General features: G+C 35.8%; 1 protein-coding gene across 2 annotated transcripts in view; it reads right to left on the reverse strand.

Moving 5' to 3' along the window:
- Nucleotides 1-14,569, reverse strand: part of ARHGAP20 (Rho GTPase activating protein 20) — a 178,175-nt gene that overhangs the window by 143,559 nt on the left and 20,047 nt on the right. For both annotated transcript variants that reach the window (XM_043482333.1, XM_043482332.1), the window contains exon 2: nucleotides 13,209-13,291. In XM_043482333.1, coding sequence (XP_043338268.1) covers nucleotides 13,209-13,288 — 80 coding nt within the window. In that variant the 5' untranslated portion in view covers nucleotides 13,289-13,291. The remainder of the gene's footprint in view (nucleotides 1-13,208; nucleotides 13,292-14,569) is intronic.

A 14,569-nucleotide genomic window follows, 5' to 3' on the forward strand; every position in this document is an offset into this window, starting at 1 on the left:
TATTTATTATAACCTACTTTTTTCCACTTTTGAAACATCTTATTTTTAAATAAATTCATTTTATTTTTTTTGTTACTTTTACCGTCTCCATTGTTCTCTTCTCTTTTGACTCTTGTTTTCATTCTTTTTTTCTTTACTCTCTCTACTTTTCCCTTTGTAAGTATGTGAATTTCTTTGGGAGCTCCTGACTATTAAGTGTTGCTCTCACTATTAGTCCTGGGGTTTTGTCTTCTGCGCTGTGAGGCTTGTGAAGTTTTGGTGCTGCAGGCAGGACAGGGTCTAAGCAGCACTTAGCCTAGAAGTCCAGAATCACTCCAACCTAGGCTTAGACGAGTAGTGAGGTGACCTTTCACTTTTCATGTGCCTTCCCTACCCCTGAGGTAGGAGACCTGAGTCCATGACTTTGGACCACCAGAGAATTTCCAATCCCATGGAACAATAATCAACAAAAGCTTTCCCAAAGGCCTCCGTCTAACGTGGACAGCAAACACCACCCAAAGGCCAGCAAGCTCCAGTGCCAGAAGTCTCATGCCAAAACATTAGTAAGACAGAAACACAACACCGTCCATTAGTAGAAAGGCTGCCTAAAGCCACACGAAGCCCATAGACACCTCACAACATACTATCGGACATGCACTTCAGAGACAAGAGCCAGCTCCATCCACCAGACCACAGGCACAAGTCCTCCCACCCATGACACTGGTCTGACCCCACTCACAGGGGATAGACTCCAGAATTAAGAGGAACTACGACCCTCCAGGCTGCAGAAAGGAGATTTCAAACACAGTAAATTAAACAAAATGAAAAGACAGAGAAAGATGCAGTAGATGAAAAACACGGTAAAAACCCACAAGACCAAACAAATGAAGCAGAAATAAGCACTCGACCTGACAAAGAAATAAGAGTAACTGTAGAAAGATGAACCAAAATCTTGGAAATGAAATGGAGGCACAGATAAATAGACTGGAAGCACGAGTCAGAAAGTTACAACAAATGTTTAACAAGGGACTAGAAGAATTAAGAATAGACAATAAACAATGAACAACACAATAACTGAGATTAAAAAATACACTAGAGGAGACCAATGGGCAGAGGGAACCAATAGGAGACTATCTGAGGCAGAAGAAGGGTAAGTATAGGAATAACTGAAGCAGAGCAGACTAAAGAAAAGAGAATAAAAAGAAATGAGGACAGTCTCTGGGACCTCTGGGACATTAAACATAACAACATTTGAATCACAGGGGGCCCAAGAAGAAGAAGACAAAATGAAAGGGCATAAAAAAAAGTATTTGAGGAGATTATAGTAGAAAATTTGTCTAAAATGGGAAAGCTAATAAGACAACCAAGTTCAGGGAGCCCAAAGAGTCCCATTCAGGATAAACCAAGGAGAAACACACCAAGACACATATTAATCAAACTAACAAAATTTAAGCACAAAGAACAAACATAAAAGCAGCAAGGGAAAAGCAACAAATAACATACAAGGGGATTACCATAAAATAAGGCCAAGAGCTGATCTCTCAACAGAAACTGTGCAGGCTGGAAGGAAGTGGCAGGATATACTTAAAGTGGTGAAAGGAAAAAACTTACAGCCAAGATTACTCGAATACAGCAAGGATCTGCTTTAGATTTAAAGGAGAAATCAAAAGCTTTACAGACAAGCAAAAGTTAAGAGAATTCAGCACCACCAAACCAGTTTTATAACAAAGGTTAAAGGAACTTCTTTAGACAGGGAAACACAGCAGAAAGAAAAGGCCTACAAAAGCAAACCTGAAACAATAAAGTAAATGGCAATAGGATCATACATATCATTAAGTACCTTAAATGTAAATGGACTAAATGCTCCATCCAAAAGACACAGGTGGGCTGAATGGATACAAAAACAAAACCCCTATATATTCTGTCTACAAGAGACCCACCTCAGGCCTAGGGACACACACAGACTGAAAGTGAGGAATTAGAAAAAGATATACCATGCAAATGGAAATTTTAAAAAAAGTGGGAGCAGCAATACTCAGATAAAATAGATTTAAAATAAAGGCTGTTACAAGAGACAAGGAAGGACTCTAAATAATGATCAAGTGATCAATCCAAGAAGATGATATAACAACTATAAATATATATGCTCCCAACATAGGAAAACCTCAATACTAATGCAAATGCTAACAACTATAAAAGGGCAAATTGACAATAACGTGATAATAGTGGAGGACTTTTACACCCCACTGACACCAATGGACAGGTCTTCCAAACAGAAAATTAATAAGGAAACACAAGCTTTGAATGACACACTGGACCAGTTGGACCTAACTGATATCTACAGGGTATTTCATAAAAAAACAAAAGATTTCACTTTTTTCTCAAGTGCACATAGAACTGTCACTAGGATAGATCACATCTTAGTTCATAAATAAAGCCTTATGAAATTTAAAAAAAGAAACACCCTGAAATCATTTCAAGCATCTTATCTGACCACAACACTATAAGACTAGATATCAACTACAGGAAAAAAGCAGGGAAAAAACACATGGAGGTTAAGCAATCAATTCTGAATAACCAACAAATCACTGAAGAATGCAAAAAAGAAATAAAAATATACTTTGAAAAAAATGACAGTGAAAGCACAACTCAAAACCTATCAGCTGCATTGAATGCAGTGCTATGGGGGAAGTTTATAGCAATACAAGTCTACCTCAAGAAACAAGAAAATCATGGAATAAACAATCTAACCTTATATCAAAAGCAACTAGATAAAAAAGAACAAAACCCCCAAAGTTAGCAGAAGGAAGGAAACCATAAATCAGAGCAAAATATAAACGAAAAAGAAGATCAGGGGACAATAGCAAAGATCAATAAAACTAAAAGTTGGTTCTTTGAGAAGATGAGCAAAACTGACAAACTGTTAGCCAGATTCATCAAGGAAAAAAAGGCAGAAGACCCAAATCAATAAAATTATAAATGAACAAAGAAAAGTTACATCAGACAACACAGAAATACAAAGGATCATAAAAGACTACTATGAGCAACTATATGCCAATAAAATGGATCACCTGGAAGAAATGGACAAATTCTTAGAGAGCATAACCTTCTAAAATTGAAACAGGAAGAAACAGAAAATATGAAAAGACCAATCACAGACACAAAAATTGAAACTGTAATAAAAAAAGCTTCCAACAAATAAAAGCCCAGTATCAAATGGCTTCATAGGCATATTCTACCAAGAGTTGAGAGAAGAGCTAATACCTATCCTACTCAAACTCTTTCAGAAAATTGCAGTGGAAGGAAAGTTCCCAAACTCATTCTACGTGGCCACCATCACTCTGATACCAACACCAAACAAATATGTCACAAAAAGGAAAATTACAGGTCAATATCACTGATGAGCACAGATGCAAAAGATCCTCAACAAGCTTCTAGTAAACAGAATCCAACAACACATTAAAAAGATCATATATCATCATCAAGTAGGTTTTATCCCAGGGATGCAAGGATTCTTCAATACACACAGATCAATCACTATGATACACCATATTAACAAATTAAAGATAAAAATCATATGATCATCTCAATAAATGCAGAGAAAACATTTGACAAAATTCCAACACTCATTTATGACAAAAACTCTCCAGAAAATAGGCATAGAAGGAACACGCCTCAACATGATAAAGGCCACAGATGACAAACCCACAGCAAATATTATTCTCAATAGTGAAAACCTGAAAGCATTTCCTCTAAAATCAGAAACAAGACAAGGGTGCCTACTCTCATCACTATTATTCAACATAGTTTTGGAAGTCCTAGCCACAGCCATCTAGAAGAAAAAGAAACAAAAGGAATTCAGACTGGGAAAGAAGTAAAACTCTCACTGTTTCAGATGACATCATTTTTTATAACAGAAAACGCTCAAGATAGCACCAGAAAATTAGCGCTCACAGCAGCAGCATCAATGAATACAGTAAAGTTGCAGGATGTAAAGTTAATATACAGAAATCCCTTACACTCTTATACACTGACAATGAAAAATAAGAAAGAGAAATTAAGGAAAGAATCCCAGTCACCATTGCAACAACAAAAATAAAATACTTAGGAATAAGTTTACCCAAAGAGACAAAATACCTGTATGCAGAAAACTGTAAGACACTGATGAAAGAAATTAAAGATGACACAAATAGATAGATAGATATATGAGGTTCCTGGACAGGAAGAATCAATATTGTGAAAATGACTGTACTACCCAAAGCAATCTATAGATTTAATGCAATACCTATCTAACTACCAATGGTATTTTTCACAGAACTAGGACAAATAATTTCACAATCTGTATGGAAATGCAAAAGACCCCACATATCCAAAGCAATCTAGAGAAAGAAGTATAGAACTGGAGGAATCAACCTTCCTGACTTTAGACTATATTACAAAGCTATAGTCATCAAGAAAATATGGTACTGGTACAAAAACAGAAATATAGACCAACAGGATGAGATAGAAAGGTGAGAGATAAACCTATACTCCAATGGACATCTTGTCTTTGATAAATGTGGCAAAAATATACAATGGAGAAAAGACAGTCTCTTCAAATAAGTGGTGCTGGAAAAACTGGGCATCTATGTGTAAAAGAATGAAATTAGAATGCTTTCTAACACCATACACAAAAATCATATCAAAATGGATTAAAGACCTAAATGTAAGACAACAAACTATAAATCTCTTAGAGGAAAACTGAGGCTGAATACTCTTTGACATAAATCACAGCAAGATCCTCTGTAACCCACTTCCTAGAATAATGGAAATAAAAACAAAGAAAAATAAATTGGATCTAATTAAATTTAAAAGCATTTGCACAATGAAGGAAATTATAAGCAAAGTAAATAACAACCCTCAGAATGGGACAAAATAATAGCAAATGGAACAACTGACAATGGATTAATCTAAAAAATATATAAGCAGCTCACACAGCTCAATACCACAAAAACAAATAACATCATCAAAAAGTGGGCAGAAGACCTAAACAGATATTTCTCCAAAGAAGACATAAAGATGACTAAGAAACAAATGAAAAGATTCTCAGCATCACTATTACAGAAATGCAAATTAAAACCACAACGAGGTACCATCTCACACTGGTCAGAATGGCCATTATCAAAAAGTCTACAAACATAAATTCTGGAGAGGGTGTGGAGAATAGGGAGCCCTCTTGCACTGTTGGTGGGAATGCAAGTTGATACAGCCACTATAGAGAACAGTATGGACAGTCCTTAAAAAAAAAAAAAAATCTATGAATAAAACCATCATATGACCCAGTAATCCCACTACTAGGAAACCATAATTGAAAAGACTTATGCACCTCAATGTTCATTGCAGCACTATTTACAATAGCTAGTGAGTGGAAGTAACCTAGATGTCCATTGACAGATGAATGGGTAAAGAATTTGTGGTACATATATACGATGGAATATTTCTTAGCCATAATAAGCAATGCATTTGACTCAGTTCTTATGAGGTGGATGAACCTAGAGCCTATTACACAGAGTGAAATAACTCAGAAAGAGAAAGACAAATATTGTATATTATTGGAATCACATATTATTGGAATGCATATACATATATATATACACACACACATGGAATCTAGAAAGATGGTACTGATGCACCTATCCACAGGGCAGCAATGGTGATGCAGACATTGAGGACACACTCTGGACACATGGGGGAAAGGAGAGGGTGGGGTGAATTGAGAGAGTAGCATTGAAACATAACACACCATGTGTAAAATTAATATAGCCAGTGGGAATTTACTGTATGACATAGGGAGCTCAAACCTGGTGCTCTCTGACAATCTAGAGGGGTAGGATGGGGTGGGAGGGAGGTTCATAAGAGAGGCGACACACTTGTATCTGTGACTGACTCGTGTTGATATACAGCATAAAACAACACAAAACTGTAAAGCAATCATTCTCCATTAATAATAAATAGGTTTAAAAGTTAAGGTGCAACAGCTGCTAAATGAAATGATTCCATTAAATCCTCTGTGAATTACTGCTAAACTTTGGACAAAAACTTTATCACCTATAAGTTATTAATTATTAAAATAACACCTTAATTAGAAGACAACAGTAGAAATAGTAATGTTATACTGGTAAAGCAAAATCAAATATAGGTTTAAAGAAATATGAAGTGCTGTGATGGATCGATCTATTTCAAGAAATATGCAGTGCTAATAAATAAAACACTCAATATCTTTGCTATCTATCCCCACACTCTATACAAATATTTTATAGATTAATTCCCATGATGTTACATGCAAAGAGATTGTAAGGATTCTTTTTAGGTAGTAGAATTTTGTTGCATAAAATTTTACTTGAAGTAGGTGTGCTCAGCATAGACTTTATAAATTTTCCTTGTTTTCTGGGTATAAATCATAGAAAAGCAAAATTCCAGTCATGAAAACTTGAGTTATTCTTAGCTACTCTGAAAAGATTTATTTTATAAAAAAATTCACTATAAAGTTTCTTTAAAATATCAAACTCATATGTCAATGTATGACAAAACCCACTTCAATATTGTAAACTAATTAGCCTCCAACTAATAAAAATAAATGAAAAAAAAATCAAACTCATTAATAATTAGTAAAATTTGATTGATAAAACTTTTCAAGAGTGTACATTATATAAAGGACAAATTCAAAGGCTTTCTTGAAAGGTTACTATAATAGGATTTGATCTCTTAAAAAGAATGCAAGACTTGAAAAATACAAAGAACTAATTTATCTATATTAAAGGGAGAATTTAAACATTACAGAAAGAAAATACAAATTTTAATTACACTTGCATAGACAAAGGTTTAGAAGTACATACAAATGATTAATCATGGTTACCCCCAGGGATGGAGTGGGGACTTTGCTTTTGGTTTTTTAATGTTCACACTACTTTATAAGAAATATGTACTATAATTCTGTACTTTCTTAAAATTTTGGTTCAGTATTCCCTTTTTAAAAGTATTCTTATAAGAACGGATTTTTTGGTAGCCTACTGTAGGTAGTTTTCCATCAAGAGTGTATCAGAATCAACTATGAAGAGTTTATGAAGAGGATGTAGATGCCTGGGTCCCACTGCAGAACGCTGACTTAAAAAGCTTCACAAACCAGCAGACTAGCTGACCTTTAAGGTTCTTTCTGATCCTGATATTACACTGCTGCTATGCTAAGTCGCTTCAGTTCTGTCCAACTGTTTGTGACCCTAAGGACCATAGCTGACCAGGCTCCTCTGTCTACGGGATTCTCCAGGCAAGGACACTTGAGTGGGTGGCCATTTCCTCCTTCAAGGGATTATACTACTTACACAAATTTCATACACATTCAACACCCAGTAGCTGTTTTTTTTTTTTTTTTTGCTACACATATTAGTCACTCAATACTACGCAGTGTAAAAAGTATTATAAGATAGGTCCTATTACCCAGAACTAGACACTCACATTACTGATCAAGAGAAACTCACAAGAAATAAACTGAAGATTAAAACATTCAACTTCAACTTATATATACTTCTTCCCCTATGGTTATTTTGACAAAACCCATCATGTTTTCTCATTTCTGAGGCAGGAATCTGGGGAACTATAATATAAGCACCAATTACTGCAGAGGTGATAGGGAGGCAGGAGTGGGCAAGGACATGTTTGTATATTATCATATTGGTTCTCTAACCCAAAACAACCCCAGTAAGTCAGTAAGTGTAATTTTTTTCCCCTAACCTAGTATTTTCTCCTTATCAGTGATCCTCAACCCTATTAGATCCAATGTCCCTTTGTTATATAAAGGACAAATGTATACATCAGTACATTTATTTCAATTTCTCCATTTCTATCATGAAATAAAATTCACAGATATTTAACAGAATTTCAAAAGTGTCAGTATAATATCCTAACAGTAATATAAAGGAAAATGAAAGTAATTAATAATAAGTTATATATTTCAATATGTATATGCTCATTCATGACTACATTAAAAGACAATGAAATAGTCAAGGGTGTACATCTACTTATAATGAATATATTTAGATTTAAGATAGGTAGAATGATAAGAAACCATTCTATGCAACAAGTTCAAGAAAATGACATAAATCAAGTGACTTTCTGAAATGATTCCAAACAGTACAAAGTACACTTACCTCTTGGTAAGTGAGGTAGCTAGGTTTCTGAAACATTTAGTGCTAATAAATCTACATAAGAGAATATAAATACTTTGCATTTATATACAGAGTTAGGTTATAGGTATAGGTAATTTTATAGTCCCCCCCACCCCGCTTCACAAATATGTCATACACAAGACATTCAAGAACTATGCAGGAGCCATATAATTGTTATACAGGATGTCCTATTCATTACACGATATCTAGCATCTCTGGCAACTGCCCCTTAAACATTAAGACAAACTCAAATGCTTCACAAAATTCCAAAGTGTCCCCTGGAGGGTAATACCACCCTATTGAGAATCCCTGGTCTATATAAACTTTCAGTACCTACATGCATACTGTTGCATATTCTCACCCTGGGTTAGAGGGTAGGTGTGCTACTATTTGACCCCTGATTTAGAGCTAAAGCTTCTCTGATATAAATAAGGGTTATTTTTAATTGAAGAGCCTAGCACACATCCATTGCAGGACCTTCCAACAAAAATTTTACCTAAAATTGTTTATTTTTTAAAAAGTGGTTAAATAAAGCTATTTTTTACAAATGTAGCAGAATTAAAGACAACTTCTGCCTTTTCTCTGTACCTCCCCTAAAAAAAATTCTCTTGAATTTTTTTTTTAGGTAATCAAAGTCAAACTGTGAAGATACAATCATTCTTTATTTAACCCACCACTAATGCAAAGATGAAAGTCGCTCAGTCATGTCCAACTCTTTGCGACCCCATGGACTGTACAGTCCATGGAATTCTCCAGGGGATCTTCCCAATCCAGGGATTGAACCCAAGTCTCCCACATTGCAGGCAGATTCTTTATCAGCTGAGCCACAAGAGAAGTCCAAGAATACTGGAGCAGGTAGCCTATCCCTTCTCCAGCGGATCTTCCCAACCCAGGAATCCAACCAGGGTCTCCTGCATTGCAGGTGGATTCTTTACCAACTAAGCTATCAGAGAAGCCCCAATCCAAAGATATATAATTTCAAACAATCCGAAAGCCATTTTTATATGTCACTAAAGTGTATTTCTATACTATTCATTGGCAGAATATCTTCCTAATTAAATTTTGATTAGGCATCTATTAAAAGTAATTTAAGTTTTCTGATCAATCCAATGACTAAAGAGTGCATCATCTTAGGGCAGCCAGGGACGCTGCTTGAGTCTGACAACTTGCTGAGTACTTAGGGGAGACTGGGGCTTCCCTGGTGGCTTACAGTAAAGGATTTGTCTTCAATGCGGGAGACTGAGGTTTGATCCCTTGGTTGGGAAGATTCTCTGGAGAAGGGAATGGCTACCCACTCCAGTATTCTTCCCTGGAGAATTCCATGGACAGAGGAGACTCTTGGGCTATAGCCCATGGAGTAAGAAAGTCAGACACAATTGAGTGATTAATTAAAAAAAGAAAAAAAAGGACACTGACCTAAGTATTTTGAAAGTTTCACTCATTGGATTTGGCTGTATAATTTATTTTGGACCATCAAAAAATTCCAAGCCATTCTTCAATACAGGCAAATCAATCAATGTGATACACCATATTAACAAATTGAAAGATAAAAACCATATGATAATCTCCATAGATGCAGAAAAAGCCTCTGACAAAATTCAGCACCCTTTTATGATTAAAACTCTTCAAAAAATGGGCACAGAAGGAACCTACCTCAACATACTAAAGGCCATATATGATAAGCCTACAGGAAACATTATTCTCAATGGTGAAAAACTGAAAGCATTCCCCCTGAGATCAAGAACAGGACAAGGGTGTCCACTCTCACCACTATTATTCAACATAATTTTGGAAGTCTTAGCTATAGCAATCAGAGAAGAAAAAGAAGTGAAAGGAATCCAGAACAGAAAAGAAGAAGTAAAGCTCTCACTGTTAACAGATGACATGATACTGTACACAGAAAACCTTACAGATACTATTAGAAAATTACTAGAGCTAATCAGTGAAGTTCACAAAGTCACAGGATACAAAATCAATGCACAGAAATCACTTGCATTCCTATATACGAACAATGAAAATTCAGAAAGAGAAATTAAGGAATCAATCCCATTAACCACAGCAACAAAAAGAATAAAATATTTAGGAATAAACCTACCTAAGGAGAAAAAAGAAAGTATAAAGAAAATTTTAAGACACCGATGAAAAAAATAAAAGATGACATAAACAGATGGAGAGATATTTCATGTTCCTAGGTAGGAAGAATCAATATTGTGAAAATGACTATACTACCAAATGCAATCTACAGATTCAATGTGATCCCTACCAAATTACAAACAGCATTTTTCACAGAACTAGAACGAAAAATTGCACAATTCATATGGAAATATGAAAGACTCCGAATAGCCAAAGCAGTCTTGAGAAAGAATGAAGCTGGAGGAATCAACCTTCCTGACTTCAGATTATATTACAAAGCTACAATCATCAAGACAGTGTGGTACTGATACAAAAACAGAAATATAGACCAAAGGAACAAGACAGAAAGCCTAGAAATAAACCCACACACCTATGGGTACCTTGTTTTCGACAAAGGAGGCAAAAATATACAATGGGGCAAAGACAGCCTCTTCAACAAGTGGTGCTGGGAAAACTGGACAGTTACATGTAAAAGAATGAAATTAGAACACCTCCTAAAACCACACACAAAGATAAACTCAAAATGGATTAAAGACCTAAATCTAAGACCAGAAACTTTAAAACTCTTAGAGGAAAGTATAGGCAGAACACTCGATGACATAAATCAAAGCAATATCCACTCTGACCCACCCCCTAGAGTAAGGGAAATAAAAACAATGGAAATAAAAACAAAAGTAAACAAGTGGGACCTAATTAAACTTAAAAGTTTTTGTATAGTAAAGGAAACTATAAACAAGGTGAAAAGAAAACCCTCAGAATGGGGGAAAATAATAGCAAATGAAACAACCGACAAAGGATTAATTTCCAAAATATCAAGTGGCCCATACAACTCAATACCAAGAAAACAAACAACCCAATCAAAAAGTGGGGAAAAGACCTAAACAGACATTTCTCCAAAGAAGACATACAGATGGCTAACAAACACAAGAAAAGACGCTCACCATTGCTCATTATTCAGCTCAGTTCAGTTCAGTTCAGTCTCTCAGTAGTGTCCGACTCTTTGCGACCCCATGAATCGCAGCACGCCAGGCCTCCCTGTCCATCACTAACTCCCGGAGTTTACTCAAATTCATGCCCATCAAGTCAGTGATGCCATCCAGCCATCTCATCCTCTGTCGTCCCCTTCTCCTCCTGCCCCCAATCCCTCCCAGCATCAGGGTCATTATTAGAGAAATGCAAATCAAAACTACAATGAGATATCACTTCACACTGGTCAGAATAACCATCATCAAAAAGTCTATAAACAATAAATGCTAGAGAGGGTTTGGAGAAAAGGGAACCCTCTTGCACCATTGGTGGGAATGTAAATTGATACAGCCACTATGGAAGACAGTATGGATATTCCTTAAAGAACTAGGAATAAAACCACCATATGATCCAGAAATCCCACTCCTAGACATATACCCTTAGGAAAGCAAAATTGAAAAATACACATGTACTCCAACATTGCAGCACTGTATACAATAGGTAGAACATGGAAGCAACCTAGAGGTCCATCGACAGATGAATGGATAAAGAACATATGTGGTACATATACACAATGGAATATTACTCAGCCATAAAAAGGAACACATTTGAGTCAGGAATTCATTTGAGTCTAATGAGGTGGATGAACCTAGAGCCTATTATACAGAGTGAAGTGAGTCAGAAAGAGAAAGATAAATATTGTAATCTAACACATATATATGTAATCTAGAAAGATGGTACTGATGAATTTATTTGCAAGGCAGCAATAGGGAAACAGACCTAGAGAACAGACTTATGGACATTGGGAAAGGGGAGGAGAGGGTGAGATGTGTGGAAAGAGTAACATGGAAACTTATATTACCACATGTAAAATAGATAGCCAACGGGAATTTGCTGTATATCTCAGGAAACTCAAACAGGGGCTCTGTATCAACCTAGAGGGGTGGGATGGGGAGGGAGATGGGAGGGAGGTTCAACAGGGAGGGGACATATGCATACCTATGGCTGATTCATGTTGAGGTTTGACAGAAAAAAAAAAATCCTGTAAAGCAACTATCCTTCAATTAAAAAATAAATTTTTAAAAAATGAAAAAAAATGCCATGCCTTCACATAGATTTCATGTTAAATCAGTACACCATTCACATAAATATCAGATATATCTTCACCTTTAGAAAGGTGATAAAGACCAGACCTTACATAAAAGGATTCATGTATTAGTAGAAAAGCATTGCTGGATTCCCTTGAACATAAAAAGGCTCTGAGTTAAAATGCCATTAAGAATTATTGAATAAATTAGTGACTGAAAAGCCATTCAATTTCTACATATTACAGAAAACTCTTACAATGTCCACAGAAATAGTATTTAGCTTCAATAGGTGAAATGGTCATTTCAGTAGACATTTAGCCTGTTTTTCCACTTCAAACTTCATTAATTAATCACTAATTACTCTAACCAATAATGTCTAAAAGCAATCAGCACTCAATCTTTTATTAATCTTTATCTTTTTTCATATCTAAAATTCCTAAAAATCTGCCTTTTACCTTTGTATGGGCATCACCTTATGATAAAAAGTAAGCAAAAGTTTGTGTATAACCAAACATGTATACTGGTTAAAATAACTCATATTTAGTATTCTGATTTGTAATTGTTTCCAAAAATAAAACTTTTACAATATGTGGAACATGCATGTTTGTGTACCACTGGATGTAAGATTCACTTCTGAATCAATTTTAAAGAAACAGATCACCAGCTCTCAAAAGGCTTTTCATTTCTCATAAAGAATAGGTCTTATTAAGTGAACTCATAACAGAAGTCATGTTTTCCATTATTTAACAGAGAATTCTGGTCCTGATAAGAAGCAAACAAACCACACACATAAAAGAAATGCAGCAGATACCAAACGAGTAGTACAAAGCTTCCCACTTACTTGGTACTGGGCCGCTTTTGCAGGGCTTTATCCAGGATAAGAGATGGAGCACTCCTCCTCCTTTCTGCTAGTGTTTTCATTTTCTGTTGAGGGGAAAAAACATACAATGAAGATCACGTGGCTTATACAGCCGGTAAATAACAACTTTCAATCCAACTCAGCAAGTTTTGTATGCCTATGCTTGCCTACCAAGAAGTGTGCAATTTTATTATGGAAATAAAATAATAACATCTAAACTAAGATAGTAAATGTCAGAAAGTAAGTATTTCTTATGGCCAGAGAATAAGGAGATTAAATATTGACGAGAGTATTTGAGAAAACAGCATCACAACCATCATCGTCAACTGCAGTTTTATTGCTTATTACATGCCAGGCCCCATGCCAAAGACAGGACTGGATTACTTTATCCTCCAAAATGCCATCAGAGTAGCCGATAGCGCTCTTTCATTGGCAGGGTAGGCCCCAAAACCGGGCTTTAGTGAAAGACAGAATTTGAAAAGACAAAGTAAAGGGAAAAAATAAGTAGTTAAAGCACAAGATGGAGACTAGATTTTTACACATTTAATAGACATTTAAACTTAAATATTTACACATTTAGGAATCTGTTCTTCAAAAGTTTTTTGTTTATTGTAACTTAAAAAAAGAATTTTTTTTTTCTTTTCTAAGTGCTATCTAAATATAGGATTAATTGGATAATTCAGTACTGTGTTCTACAGGACCTAAACTTTGTGGTGAGGTTTTATTCAATTTGAATTATCCAGATAATTACTCTCTAAATTTTCAGTCTTATAGATTTATCACCTCAAGAGTCCGAGGGTGAGCCACTGGACATAAATGTGTAAAATTTACAATCTAGTCACAAACAGCCATGAATGAAGTTCAGGCTGTGTTACCAAAGCATCCTTCCTGCCCTGCCCTCTCACCCTTTCCTGGCCAGAAGTCTCGCCCTCTACCTGAGGAGACCTAGGCCAGCCACATTTGGGACTGGGAACTGCTCTAAGAAAAAACACATAAAACCAAGTAGCTCCGTGTCTCATTACATGATTCACAAAGGAACTGCTTCTTAACTAATAACATGTAGATCACCCTAAGAGAAGAAAAATCATCCCGTGAAAAGGGGACACTAGACTTCTTTGGCACAACTCTTTCCCCCTCAATTCACCATGCCCCCCACGGATCTCTCTCCAATCACCGTTGTCAGCAGGGTCATGGCCTCAGTGTTGCTATTCCCTGCATTAATCCTTTGGCTCACATGTGAAGACAAAATGCCCTAATCTCCTTGGTATAGCTCAGACAATTGAAACAATCATATAAAACATTAATAAAGAACAGGAAACAAACGGGTAAGAAATACAGCATAC

The sequence above is a fragment of the Cervus canadensis genome, chromosome 11, assembly GCF_019320065.1.
Source record: "Cervus canadensis isolate Bull #8, Minnesota chromosome 11, ASM1932006v1, whole genome shotgun sequence".
Classification (NCBI taxonomy): Eukaryota; Metazoa; Chordata; class Mammalia; order Artiodactyla; family Cervidae; genus Cervus; species Cervus canadensis.